This window comes from Dicentrarchus labrax, unplaced genomic scaffold (assembly GCF_905237075.1).
Source record: "Dicentrarchus labrax unplaced genomic scaffold, dlabrax2021, whole genome shotgun sequence".
Classification (NCBI taxonomy): Eukaryota; Metazoa; Chordata; class Actinopteri; family Moronidae; genus Dicentrarchus; species Dicentrarchus labrax.
Genome location: NW_026136722.1, coordinates 6289850 through 6305085, shown reverse-complemented (window position 1 = coordinate 6305085; position 15236 = coordinate 6289850). Strand labels below are relative to the sequence as shown.

The 15236-nt window shown below is 41.2% G+C and overlaps 1 protein-coding gene across 1 annotated transcript; it reads left to right on the top strand.

The window, feature by feature from the left end:
• Positions 1-10770: 10770 nt before the first annotated feature.
• On the top strand, positions 10771-14641 carry LOC127356454 (protein Tob1). Its single transcript, XM_051388201.1, has 2 exons — positions 10771-11054; positions 12480-14641. Exon 2 carries the CDS (start codon positions 12695-12697, stop codon positions 13724-13726), a length of 1032 nt encoding a protein of 343 aa, XP_051244161.1. The 5' UTR covers positions 10771-11054; positions 12480-12694; the 3' UTR covers positions 13727-14641.
• The last annotated feature ends 595 nt before the right edge of the window (positions 14642-15236 follow it).

The window sequence follows — 15236 nt, the reverse complement described above, 5'->3', positions numbered from 1 at the left end:
TTGAAAAGAAAGAAGACAACCTGTAAAAGCTGAGGAGATTTTAAAGTACCTTCTTTTCTGAATGCTTTCTTCAGTTTTGCTTTGTCTTTACACCTTTTAAGTTCTATAGGAGAAGATTCAGGTTTACTGTTTACAAGTATACGTATGTATTTTTCAGCAAAAAAAAAATTGTTCACAACAGACACATGCATATACCTGCACACGTCGACTCGCACACATGTAAGCATTAACACAGACACACTTGTAGTTGGAGACATGCAGACAAAGAAAATAAAAAAAGAAATAAATGCACAATAGGAGACTTTCACACACAATAACTGTGATGATGTACCTCCTTGATTCTATTCATTTCCCTCCTATTTCCACAGACTGTAATTGCAAACATTTTCTCTTCACTGCTGGGTGCCTATTTACCTGGTAGAGGTAGTTTAGAGTTGCTTTTACGTGTATGACCTGAGCATGGCTGCCGATGTGAATTGACAATTGTATGACAGACGTTCCAGGGGGTTGCTGAGGTGCTATTATGAAGATTTGTGCAGAGCGTTGTTCATTCAGATGCCCAAGTGTGGTAGAAATTAAGTGACCTTAAACAAAAGGGTAAAGATAATGTGACAAAACTATATAAGAAGAGATAAACACTATAAATCCACTACTGCACTTTTTAGTAGTGAGTTGCAGTGCCTCTTTATATTTAAATTGTTAAAGGTTTAAGCTGTCTGTGGGAAATTTTACTGTTCTCCCAGTGTGGTGTGGTGCTCAGTTAACTCTCCCATCATTTAGGTGAATTGGAGGCACCAAGGGTCAGGTTATGCTCAAAAAAGTGGCGCTTTTCACCTGAAAAGTGCCAGAAACAGTTGTGCTATGAACAAGAAAGAAAGTTGGAGAAAAAAGTTCAAACCAAAGCTATTTGGCAATCCAACAAGCATCTGCCCATAGATGGTGAGTGTGTCTGTGTTTGCCTTGCAGTGCACAGATTATCATTCCAGGGTGCTTCCCTGTCCCTCTGCCTGGTGTAAGCAGGGATGTGCTGATGCATTCAGCCTTCGTTAAGTGGTTAGAAAAGGTACACACATTAGACACTGAACTTCAAACTTTTCGACAGCAGCGGCTGAAATCAACTTCATGGGACTTTTGTTAAATTTCTCAGAAAACCAAGACCTTAGTCACATGCTCACAGAGTTCCTCCCACCCTCTCCACTAAGCAGTCACCAGTTGCTGTCCAAAGATATCATCTCCAGCACCATTATGTCAAAATAAGATTTTTGTGTGTGCGTGTGTGTATGTGTCTGTGTGTGTGATGGGTCAAAGGTCAGGACAAGAGACACGACGCACCTGTCTTACTGACATGGTTGACACTCGGGGAGGAAGGCAGTGACACCATATGCATTTCACTTTGGATCAAAGGGCATTTGTAACCGATTCAGTGAGTCATGCACCACCTCTGGTATCTGAAGTGAATTTCAGATGACTGATACAAACTTCTGAGTGTGAAGTGCAACAGCTGGCCACTTCCTTTCAGTAGCTGGTGAGAAGATTTAGGAGGGGCAGAGTGTTGTGGTAGAGTGTTGTTTGGTGAGGGCTCTTTGTTTTAGGGGGCAACTTTGAAACATTAGAGCAAAGTAAACAAAGAGTCTGATGGATGGAAGAATTTTGAGGGGTGAGTGTGAGGAGGTGATGGGGAATGGCTTGGTTTATTTTTTAAAGGTTTATGCTTGAGTCTTGGTTTGTTATTGTTGGCTTTATATGTCTGACTTGGGAGCAATATGGGAAAGGACTGGTGCATAGTGTATGTACACATGCATACTCTAATTTTGCTCACGCTATTTTGTAGTGCACTTACATTAGAAGACTAGTGAGAGAAAAGTGGAACTCACACATCAAATCAAGTGTTAAACGTAAACGTCACCATCAGTTGTAAATTAAAAAAATCGAGGTTGTGGAGTTAGAAAGAAGGGAGCTTATACTACCCCACTCCTTATCTCTGCGTGAGGCTAGCAGCTCCAGGCTACAGTAGCCGCTAACACACCCGAATCTCTGACCGATTGTCAGGGGTTGAGTTGCATAATGTGGATGCCAGGTGTGGACAAGGAAGAGGAATGAATAGAATAAAAAATACAATATCTCTGGTTCTGTAGCACCCATTTTGCAGGAGTATTGTTTGACTGAGGTTTCAGATGCGACAACTGTAATCATTGCAATTTCTTTGCTGACTGTATCTCCCTTATAGGAAATTCAAATGTCCACACCATCCATCCCCTGCTGTCTATAGCAATCTAGTTCTATTTACCTGCATCCTGATTCTCATTCATAGCCAGTCAGTTCGCCATCTGATATTGGTTCCCCTCGTTGACTCCACAGGACAGAAGCTAAATAAAGGAAAGGTTAATGTGCTGTGCTCATTTTAAGTATGCATCAGCCACTCCATGATACCATATCTGTTTCCAAAACGGGTACAACCATTCGCTGTTGGGAGTCACACGCTGTTACCAGTGTGTGTATGTGTGTGTGTGTGTTACTGTGTTTGTGTGTGACTCACTGATAAGGCGAGGAGATCTAACATGGACCTGTTGCCTCAAACACAAACACACATGCATACACACCCACTGTTCTGAGCAAAGAGAGCAGGACGTCTGGAAACCCTGCAGTGGACCAGCAGAGTTTTATGGACTGTGAGTGTGGCACACTGTGTCTGCACAGATGCACCCCAGGGCAAAGTAGTCCCCAGCTTGAGATAAAGACTTGTGTTAAGAGTCATATAACCAGAGACACGTTTATCCATTACACGTAGAGTCTCCTTCCATGCATAATCCTTCCAGGAAAGAAATATCATTAAAATTACATTTGTTTTAGCTTTAAGTTGAATTTAAAACAATAACATTTATATATGATACAGTGCACAACAACAAAGAACACTTCTATATCTCTATGTGAAGCACTCTGTGAATTGCAGTGAGATTTTTTTTTAGGGCGTTCTGTGAAAAAGGAGTTGCGTTGTGGCAAGTCGTGTCTCAGGGCGTTTGTGTCATCTCATAGTTTGCAGAGGAGGGCAACTGTTTCATATGTCATCAGGGTAAAGCAAAGGCAGACTGTTCTCATTCTTATCTCTCTCTATGGCTACGTAACTCTGGTTCAGGACCGGAGCCAAAAGAACAGGGAAATCAAGGGTTGGCCATCAGTCAACGTGTTATTGTAGATATGGAAATATAACCCAACAGAACAACTCTTATCTTTGTGGATAAGGATTATATTAGCACAATCATACTTTAGATTTGAATGGGATTTATGAATAAATGGATTCCTAGTCAGAGAAATGCTACAGCTTCTAATAAAGACATATGATTATTATTTTCAGATTTGCTCCTCTGGTCCATAAACTTCCATATATTGAACCCAGTCCTTGACCTCCAAACGCCAGGTTAAAAAAAAGGTGGAAATTTCTCATCAGTCGATATTAAATATATTTCTTCAGCCTGTTTTAGTCACACACAATGCAATAAACAGCCATATTAAAATGCAGTCTGTGCATAGTAGAAAGTTATTCTTGGATCAGCACTTGATTAAGCTGGTAAATAATTCAGTATTGTGCGTCATCAAAGAAAGTATGGAGACACATAAAACTAATTCAGTATTCATACATACACATACATTCATTTGCTGCCTTCTCAGTGAGAGGACTTGTTAGCCATAACATATGCGCCTCTGAGGTGAGATAGAATTTGCATATTTAACACAGATTTGCAATGTTTGACCTCACAGGCTAAATGGAAGGCCACTTTAGCCTCATACATCCTTTTATTAAATGGATTCATGCTAGATATTGAAATTATGATTGCAATAGGCAAGCTACAAGATCTAATTTGCTGCTTGTGACAGGGTGGATGATAACAAGTTGAATAATCTTATCGAAGAAGCACAACCAGAACATTTATAGATAATACTAGTAGTTTATAAAGCTATCTAAAAAGCAGAATAGCATTCAAAGGTGGATGAGATTTCTGTTGATCCATGACCACTTCATCTCCATTGATTTCCAAATGTACATGCACACACACGTCTGAAATAGACGTATGGTAAGCACGGAGGGATGCGATTACATATTCAGGGAATGTAAGACCTGCCCTGCTGAGAGATGTATGAATGTGTGAGTATTTCTCCACACCCATGAACACAGAGGAGCCTCCCTCTATTAAACACAACAGTGGGATTATCATTCCCCCTTTTCTTACTTTCATCCTTCGTCATCTTCCTCTGTTGTCTCCCTCCATCCCTCCTCTCATCTATCAGGCACACTTCTCGGTAGACAGCCCCTGCTGTTTACTTTTAATTTCTCTCTGTGAATCCTAATTGCATGCTGTGTTTTTCCAGGGTCAGTTCTAATCAGAATTATGATAAGTGCTTCAGATTCTGTAGCCATCGCCTCAAAACCGCCTCAAGTATTTTTGTTGTGGGCTCTGCTGTTGTCAGTAGGTGGTCTCCATTTTGCTGACTTTGTTTTTTGAAAATAAAATGGATTTTTCTTTCCAGCGATGAACTGAATTAATTTAAGTTATTTGCATGTTGTTATTTTTGCTTGGAGTCTCGTAATGTAATATTTGTCTCATAAACCTTTCCATCTAAACCAGCTCTGTCTTTATTTATTTTCCCTCTCTTCTTTTTCTCTCACTATAAGTCCTTGGAGGTCGCTCCTGGCCCTCAGGGCACAACTGTCGTCTCTCCCTTCCTCCTTCCTTCATATCCTCCCAGCTGTCCTTTATACCTCTGTATTTCCCCTCTTTTCCACACTCTTTCTATTCTTGCACCTCTACACTCTTTCAACCTGGAGACTATTGCTTCACCAACACCTCAGAGAGTCACACTAAGCACTAAAATGCATCCTGATTGATCAAATCACAAGTAAACAGCTCTATATGCAGGTGTGAATGTATCCACTAGGATGCACTGGGACTGAATTCCTTGAGCCACATTTGGAGGTGGCCAAGGACACATGGGGCCACAAATGTAGTATAATGTGAATGCAAATGTGCCCCTGTCCAAGCGGAAGGACTGTCTAGGTGTTTGTTCATGCCAGAAAGAGTTAAGAGAAGCCAAAAAATACCAGAAGCCAAGAGTAGAGTGAGGTTGAGTCTTATTTTCATTTTGAGCTTTAGTCCTGGTTTCTAAAAAATATAATGTATGTGCTTATCATGTGGACACTCAAGAGACATTTGAAACATTCTGATAACAGACGCAATATGATGTATTATGTCTCAAAAATATTTCAATGCAATAAAAATATTACAAACAAACGGACTGAGCAGAGAAAAATATTTTGCCATGACTGCTCTTAAAGGCAACTGCAATTACAATAGAAAAAATCTTTAATTGTTACTTTACCTGATGGATAAAAACGGCATGTTAAATCAAGAATGTGTGACCAACATTGACAGAATTGACAAAATATCATCATGAACATTACCGTACACATTTTTTTTGTGTGCCACAATCCAATCCTTTCTCCTGTCTGTGTGCTGGAGACAAAAGTACTAATTCAAAAATGTACAATACATTGAAACAATGTATGAAACAATGAAATAACATATGTAAAGAAAATAACACTTAATTCAGGAAACCTGAGAAAGACGCTGAATTCCTAACAAGTGAATTTATGTCACCAGGTTCTTGGGCTGTATGTACTGCAAATGTGGTAAGGAGCTACTGTCAATTATTCATAACACAATGTGCTCTTCATTCAGCAGCAGAAAGTCTATCGGGCTCTCTTTGTTTACTCTTTTTTACTGACAAACACCAACATTCATTCGTGGTGTCTCATCCAGACGATGTGAAACATGTACAAGACTACACAGGGGACCTCCCACCCCTCCAGTCAGATCCGATGCACACAGTGGGGTACTGTTTTGTCATATTAATGAAGCACCCTGCATTAAAAACTCATGAATGATTGGAGAGAGAGAAGAGTGCAGAATAAAAAATTTAAGGTAATCAACATAATGTCAGGCACTAAACCACACAAAGTGATGTGCCTTGTCACTGCCACCGATGAATCAAAAACAGCCAGGCACCTTTCTCTTATCTTTCCATCAACTATCCACGTCTCATTACTAAATTGATTCTCCGTGTCCTTGGGGCATCGGAGGTGTCGCTCTATCATTTGAAACAGTTTAAGAGACCTGGTGGGTGGGGGAGGTGTGTGTGTGTGTGTGTGTGTGTGTGTGTGTGTGTGTGTGTCTGCACCAGTTGAGTACATACAGAAATAAACTGACTCCCTTCCACTTCATGCTTTTCAGATCATGTAGTCACAGTGTGGTTGGTGGGATGTGGAATAATGAGGGAGAGTCAAAATCAGGAGAAATGTAGGATGAAGAGAATTAGCTTTAAAAAGAACTCATGTGACAACCCATTAATGAGAGCATACAGTGCTGAGGGATACTGGGAGAGTGGAGCTGACTTGAACTGACCCATTCATTCAGTGTGTGTGTGTGTGTGTGTGATCTGACACTAACCACTCAGTTATGTTTTCTCTTTTGATGGGCCGTGCCACAAGGGCAAAGTGAGAGAAAGGGGGACGAGAGACTGGGAAGAATGTACAGACTCAGCCGAGCACAACAACACAACATATAGCAGTGAACCGCTAATTAAGAACTTAATTAAATTTTCAGTCAAGAGGAACAATGTTTTCATTTCCAGAGAAAGTGTCACTCATGAATAAACATGAGAATAAAAATGTTTGCCCTATTTCACATTTCTGAAAACTGACCATCAACAATGAGCCATTTTACACAACTTAGACTTGGTTATATTGGGATGGTCTTGTGCATTTCAGCATTGTTTTTCTCCCTCTGCAGATGGCAAATGGATCTATTGATGTTGCCCCTGTGGGCTGCCATTGGATGAATTATGTAACAGCCTCGCTGGGTTATGAAGGCGACTGTGCAGGAGAAAAAGTACTTACGCTGCTGTCGTGACAACTGATAACATAACCTCTGTATTTACATATGCTGTGCTATGTAAATCCACCATGTGTATGCATGCTGTGTGACTCACTGCAGGCCACTGATACAGGATATTTAATGGGCTGCTCCACAGTCAAGAAAAAGCACAATTTGTCATTACCGACCATAAATAGTTGGTGTAGAAACTCAGTCAATCATGAAATGTAGTTAATGAGATATTATACCAAGGTGATCATTTAATGTATCAGTAACTCATTTGAAGGTTACAGAAAAGAGAACTTATTCTTTTAGACATTAGATATTCAGTATGAATACTGAATTGAAACTAAAGGACAATTAGGCACACTGACTAGCTTCAGCTGTTTCAAATTCAGGGCAGTTTTAGCTGCCAATGCTAATGCAATATTATGCTGATGGATTCTAGGTATTGAGTTGTGTTGACATGCTACCATGCTAACAGAGATAACTAACTGCAGTCTACCAGTTTCCCCAGCTAATCAATATATATATTTCCCTAAAATAATTAGCCTTTAATCCTGTGGCCAGTCCACAGGGGAGATTGGGTCCCTTTGTCAAGGATATCAACTAAAAGAAAGCCCTTCAAGACCATCAAGTAAAATATTCTTTTATCTTGAAATGTAGGATCTCTGTAATAAATCTGATGCAACCATTTGTAACTTCCTGTTAAAACGTATCCACTGTTCCCTTTTTAGGAAAATAAGTGCATGTACTAATCTAATAGAAACTGTGCACAAGGAACCAAAATATGATTCAGTTGCTTCAGATATTACCATTTTCCATTAAAGGCTCTGGAGAGAAAATACATTAAATATTTCTCAGTGGCAGTACAGAGACAAAATCACTGAAAGCCCCAATCTTGTGTTGCACCCACAGTATTCCTCTCCCCTCTCTCCATCTCCGTTGCTGCATGTCTCACCCGCTGCCTCATTTACTCTTCAAAGGGAAAGCAAAGCATCTGTCTATTACGAGGAGCCCGTGGCGCTCTGCAGAGTTGTGTTAAGTAATAACAACCAGTGACGTCAAAGACTCTCCGTCTGAGTTGGAAAGAGGGAGGGCGAGGGGGCGAGGGGGCGAAGAAAAAGGGATAAAAGGAGAAGGAGGAGGGGAGACAGACATGGAAGTGGTAGTGTGTAAAAAAAAAAGTCTCCTCTACTTGTTGCCTTGCCTTTTTTGGCCTGCTGCATAACACTGAGCATAAACACTTAGTAGCAAATTGTTCTTTAATCACAAGCCTTAAACACTGATGTTAATTCTGTTCCTCCTCTCTCAATGGCTGATAAATGGCAATGATTTCTTGCTTTTTTTCCCCCCCACTGGCTCAGAGAAGAGCGGAAGTGGCCTATTATGCTCCGTCACACATCTGCTGCTGAGCGTAATTCTGTATATGGTCCTATCGCAGGAGCCGGTATGTTTATGTCATATAGGGCAGCAACAAGTGGAAGACAGCGTCTGTTCATCTTCTGTTGTCAGGGTGAGATCAAGTTTGCTTTTATTATGTCAGGTTGAGGCCCTGTGATGAATGTTGCTTATGTTTTTGAAGGAGACCTTTAATTCACTAAGATAATAAATGGATTGGTAAACATCAGGAAATCCCACAACTTCTTTTCTGCTTACTAAATTCTCAGAAAAAGCCTGTATGGTCTCTGTGTTGTATTCCTTCAGTGTAAGTAGCTCAACTGAGCCCTCATGAGTCTGATTTTCATAAAAAAAAAAAAAAAAACGAAAACAAGCAACAACGCAAATTACTAATTTAACTTAATTTCTCCCTTTACCCACATACTCATTCCTGGAGTCAAAGCACAGGACTGAAGACCGATTGGGGGGATTAGAGATCTTAGGGTGTTACACTCCTTCATAAGCACAAGTGACAGAAGTGGCAGTGAGTGGAGGATACATTAGAGGATTACACCTTAAGACAATATAGTAGTCTTAACATGCCTCATTATGGCTGCTAACCTTGCTCTGTCAGCTGACGGCTGTTTGTTTCGACCGCAAACACCACAAGAAGGCACCCACACATAACTTACACACAACTGAAGAAGCACAAGAAGCCTACACTGTATATGAACTACAATAAAAAGCCTGGTTTGGTTGTAGAGGACGCGAGACGTTACATTGTGCTGAGCTGTTTACAGTAAACAACCCAGAAGGCCTTGCCAGGAGTGTGGAAGTCACAGCATTTTTGGCAGCCAACACACTCTCCCACCCACTTCACCTCTAGGCTAGATTGTGAATCTGAATCCACGGGGCAATGTCAAACCATATAATCTCACCTCTATTCTGCCCCCGCCCGATCTTTCGTCTGTCTCGTGCATTTGATCCTCACAGCACTTTCTTTCGCACACATTTTACAGCTCACAGCGAGCACATGACTCCGCTTGGCAAACCTAAGTGCCTGAAGAATGTGTAAAAGTCCACTCTGTCAGCAGGCCTATACCGACCGACAGACTTCCTTTTTCCATTACAAGCGCAGCTGCTGTGATGACAAAAGTTAGGACTCTCGCACCGAATGTCATCAAGAGATATGAATAGAGAAGACAAGAAAAGATTAAAAGAAAATGAGTTAATAATACACAAGATATTCCATGGCATCATCTGTTCATTAAGTCTCTTTGTTTTTTATTTTATTTTATTTTTTACTTTTAATAATTTAAAATCTATCCATCTATCTATCTATCTATCTATCTATCTATCTACCGTCTATCTATCTAACCGTCTATCTATCTATCTATCTATCTATGTACATCATTACGAGACAGCAACTTTCACAGTTCAGGTTAATGGTTTAATTCAAATTAAAATGTAGCCTTCTTTTTACTTTCCTCCCCTTTCCAATACAAACAGTACAAGTTACACTGACATTGTAGAGAAGTGACTTCATATCAGGTACATACACCTATGTGTGTTAGTGCACTTTAAATTTGGCAACAGCATGCGTTTAGCCGAGCAATGACGTGCGCAGCCTACATCAGCACCTTGGATACGGGCACACCATTCACCGTAGGGCTCCTGCCCCGTTTTAGACCAATCAGCGCATGTGTTTTCTAGATAGCATTCAGCACCACCCACACTGCTGCCAGCTGTATTGTTCCGCTATAGGGAATCTCCTCTCAGGCAATATACTGTACATTCATCTTAACTCCTGCAGTTTTTTCCCCCTTCCCTGGCAGATTACAAAAAGCCAAGGTCCTTTATGAATGACGCATGGGATATAAATGAGACTATAATCGCGTAAATGGCTCCCTTTAGGGTTCTGCCGTGTGGTATAAACACGGCACAGGCATTTAAAGAACAGCGAGTCGTCTGTGTACAATGCTTAAGTATATCATTTAATAGCACAGTGTCCCTCATTTTGTGAGACAATGACGGCTACACCAGCATAATGCACCTGGATATTTAGCAAACAGAAGCTCCTGTCTGTAAAACATCAACAATACGACGTTTCCACATCGATATTAGTATTAATTTGCAGACAACTCAGACAGGGGCGGGTTAGCTCTTCATATAATACCTTTTCTGTCTTTACAATAATTACTTTAGCCTTTTGCTGTCAGCACAGACCTAGGTTATCTCTGACGCAAGCGCTCATCACAGGCGTCTCTCCCATTTCACAGAATCATATGTCTCCAGATCGACGTCGCGGCTCAGCCAATGAGCGCACGGCGGAGACACCTCTCCGGGGGCGGGACTAGCACTCTGGACCAATCGCAGCCGCTCGTATTGTTTTGACCTCTGAAACCGCATCACCGCCTACCTCGTGCCCATGGCGGAGGAAAGCTATAAATACAGGCAACGCTGTATCAGGAGGCGGACGAAGTTGCAAAACTCCCGGAGAGGCGGGAGCTACTCTGCAAGCCTGCTGAAAAGAGGAAAAAAAAAATAACCTTAAAAACAGAAACCGAAGCGAACACCGTAAAAAAACAAACAAACGCCAATCCTCCGAAATGTACATGTACTGGAATACTTTTTTGTAATGTTGATAATATATTCTATGTGAAGAAAGTATTTATACTTTTTTTTTCTATTTGCACTAACTAACGGTACTTCAGAACTACTGAGAATCTTTATTTTTTACCAAAAAAAGTAAGTATCTTCCGCCTGTTTCTGTTGCTTGTATTGTGTATATAATTGTGTTGTATTTCTGTTGCTTGCTGTCGTACTGTAAGTTAGCTCTATTCATAGTTAAGCTGATTTGCTGCGTCAGTCCACGAACTTAGGGAGGGGTGTGTGTGTGTGATACAATTGTGTACTATGTCCTTTTTTTCTTTCATCTTAATCTTAAAAACGGACAACAGCATTCCCGAAGAGACTCTAAATGCGTCTGATATACTCGTGAATTTAGACACTAGCTGGCTATATCGTACTTTCCTGCATCTTTTCATTTCCACTGTCAGTACAGGCTGTTTTTAGTGTTGCATATTCTGTTAAATTGTAAAAAAAAAAAAAAAAAAAAAATGTTTCTTTTTAACTTTTTTAATCTGATACGTTGAATCAAGACCTGTAGCCATTTCGCAACTGTGAGGAATCTCCTCTAGGCTACTGTTTGATGAGGGAGGCGATTGTTGCAGTTTAACCCCCCCCGTGCAGAATCTCTTCTATGTAGATAAATAAATGTATCACTTTTAGGTATTTTAATCAGTTTACTGTCTGTATCCTTCAGTCCAGCTCTTCTTATCGGTGAGGATTATTGTAGTGCAGCCCTATTTCTTTGATCCCCCCGCAATATAGTTTGTGGCATTCACATTTTATCCACCATTATGTTTTAACAATCGAGTATTTCGTCTTCCCTGCGTGAGATTGCCAAACGTATGGGTGTCGCCAATAGTGCGTTGAGCCTTATTTCGACATTGTTTTTAATGTAGAAAGCTCCCAGACTAATCGGCGGAGCTGTACGCACATCAGACCAGCCCCAGTGACACGGTTGTGAGCTTTGAAATCCACCTAAATTATGTCCTCGCTAACTTGTCCTCCATTAGGCATTGTTGACAGGGCATTTCCTCTGTGAAGTTGACCGTTTTCTTTAGATTAAATGCAGCAACCTCACATTAGTTGGCCAGCCTGCTGTATGGAAGCTATCCAGTAGCCTGTTATGTAACAGGATTCCCAAGTCATACCTTTTTAACATTCAGGTAAACTATATATAGGCTATACACATTTCAGTGCCACGTGAATAAGAAATATTGCTTGATCAGTGGGCTCTGTGTGACCATTTCTGCAATAGATGCACATTTCCCTTCCATCTGACTGTTGTCGTGAGATTCTGCTTTGGATGTCTGCTGTGTGACATTCAACTTATGAGCTCACAGCAGTCAAAACTGCAACATGCACTGGTACTTCAGACAGACCGTTAATAATTAAAGGACACTTTCTTGCACTCCCCTTAAAAGGGCAAATAGACCTGTCTGTGGTGAATATTCACCAGGATATCAAATATTTACCTTTTTCTTATGATTTTATGTAAATGAATGATTGAGTATTAAGTATTTTTTCCTCTTTCGATTGTTGCAGGAAAACATTATCACACCCTGTGGAAGGACATCACTTCTACAAAACCAGCACTTTTGCTTTTGAACCTGTTTTGTCCCAAGTTCTGGTTGCTTTCGCCATCCTGCCTGGAGAGCATCTGTGTTGCCAACCACGGATAAAGAAAGCAGACCCAGTGGACACATTCAAGGTCAGACACACCTAATCTTCACGCAGCTGGTAAACTTCAGCAGTTAGCTATGCAGCTTGAAATCCAAGTAGCTCTCAACTTCATCATCTCGTACCTGTATAACAAGCTGCCGAGGCGGCGTGTCAACATTTTCGGCGAGGAGCTGGAAAGGCAGCTCAAGCAGAAATATGAGGGACACTGGTACCCAGACAAGCCATACAAAGGCTCAGGATTCAGATGTATCCATGTTGGGGAGAAGGTGGACCCTGTGGTGGAGAAAGCGGCCAAAGAGAGCGGGCTGGACATTGAAGATGTCCGCAACAACCTGCCCCAGGACCTCAGCGTGTGGATTGACCCCTTTGAGGTGTCCTATCAGATCGGGGAGAAGGGGCCCGTCAAAGTATTGTATGTCGATGACAGCAATGAAAGTGGAGCTAACAGTGGGGGGCTTGATCTGGACAAGGAGATCAAGAACAGTTTCAATCCCGACGCACAGGTCTTCATGCCCATCAATGAGCCTGTGAACGGAGCCTCTCCGGGCTCCAGCTCACCCTCTCCTCCTTTCGGCCACTCGGCAGCAGTCAGCCCCACCTTTATGCCCCGCTCCGCGCAGCCTTTGACCTTCACAACAGCCACCTTTGCCGCCACCAAGTTTGGCTCCACTAAGATGAAGAGCAGCGGACGTAACAACAACAACAACAGCGGCGGCGGTAACGCTGGGAACAAGGTGGCACGTACCTCTCCCACCAACCTGGGCCTGAATGTGAACAGTCTCCTGAAACAGAAAGCCATCTCCACCTCCATGCACTCTCTGTACGGGTTGGGCCTCGGAGTGCAGCCGCAGCAGCACCAGAAGCCCTCAGCCCTGTCCCCCAATGCCAAGGAGTTTGTGTTCCCCAGCCTTCAGGGCCAGGGCAGCCAGAGTGCTCTCTTCCCTGGGGACAGCTCACTCAGCCTCAGCCCGCTGCAGTACAGCAATGCCTTCGACATGTTTGCGGCCTATGGTGGCCTTAACGACAAGTCCCTTATGGATGGCTTGAATTTCAGCTTGAACAACATGCAGTATTCTAACCAGCAATTCCAGCCAGTTATGGCCAACTAGTACACGTAAAGGTACTACTTAAGCAACTACTTCACACAGAAACGACCAGAGATAATGTGATGGGGTGGGGGGGGGATAAACACAAATGCACATTTTGAAAAATTGAAAAAAAAAAGTGTAAACAAGAACAGAATGTCGACGATAAAAGGAAAAAAGTGACTTGTCAGATCTGTGTTACGAGTCTAAGAGCATGAGCCCGAGGGTGAATTACTTTGCCCCCTTGAGTTATACCTTTAGTACAAGATGTCCAAGCTTGGTTTCCTAAACTTCAAAATGCATCATTGTCATTTCTTTTGCCAACCAAGCACAAACTATTTTTTTTATGTGACTGTTTTAAGATATAAAAAAAGACAAAAAAAAACAAAACACCACCACAAGTCATGGCCTCTTTCAGTATTTAAACATAACTGGACACCGCCAATTTTTCAAGAAATTGGTATAAATAAGTGGGATTTCCTGGTCTTTTTTCTAATTGTATAATTTAATTTAGTACAGAGTTTGTAAAATATCAGAGTATCTATTGTTTCTACGACATGGTATTGCATTTATATCTTTTTACTACTCCAGTGATCTGTGATGGCTGCAGCAACTTTATGTTTTCTTTTTTTATTGAAATTATAAAATGAATCCATCTTTAAAAAAATTGACTATTCTAAAGATTGTGTACAGAATATTCCGTAGTGGTGGGATTTAAGAATATTTGCTTTTTTGAAAAACATAAGAGTTGTATTTTCTGTTAAGAGTTTAAAGATTTTTGCTATATTATGGACAAAATGTAATCGTATATTAATTTTGTACCTACATTGTGCAATACTTGATAAAACAAACGGTATAACAAAGTATTTGGAGTCAGTGTCTTACATGTTAAGAGGGACTGATAGTTTATTAAGTTTGTATTAAAAAGCTTGAAAATAATGACACCTGTTCAGTTTGTCAGTGATTTTTGTGGTGCAGCTGGTTAATAAAGGAGAGTATTTTAGGGTTTTCTAACATGTTGGGACAAATCCAGTATTCTCTCCTCAACTCAGAAGAATCAGGTTTTTCTGAGGTACGCCCACACCCATTTTAGTTCACCTGTTTGGTACATTGGTATGTCCTTAGCTAACAGTTCTGACAGCTCATTTACAAAAGGTTAGGTAAATAATTACGCTGTAAAATTAGAGATTGCAGGTTTAGCTCCTTATTAAATTATATCTGAAACAAATGCTACGTTAGATCATATATTACATACATACCTACGTCTTTAACACATACATTACACACAAGCCTCACCATAAGCCCTCAGCAGCATGTGTTCAAACATGCAGGCTGTGCTGGCTAACAGTTGCCCTTGGGCGAAGTGTCATTACACATATGGATACTGGGGGTGTGATTGTGTCAAGCCTGATAACCTTCTGAACTAAAGCCTGGCCTCATATGCATGGAAGGGCTGTTGGCTAACAGGCTGCTAAACCGTGTAACACATTTTGAGAGGCATAAATTACACAGCAGACGAGCGAGGACCTTGCAC

What these genes read in the sequence shown, in the direction of transcription:
- LOC127356454 (XM_051388201.1), top strand. Translation starts at nt 12,695, where the DNA reads ATGCAGCTTGAAATCCAAGTAGCTCTCAACTTCATCATCTCGTACCTG.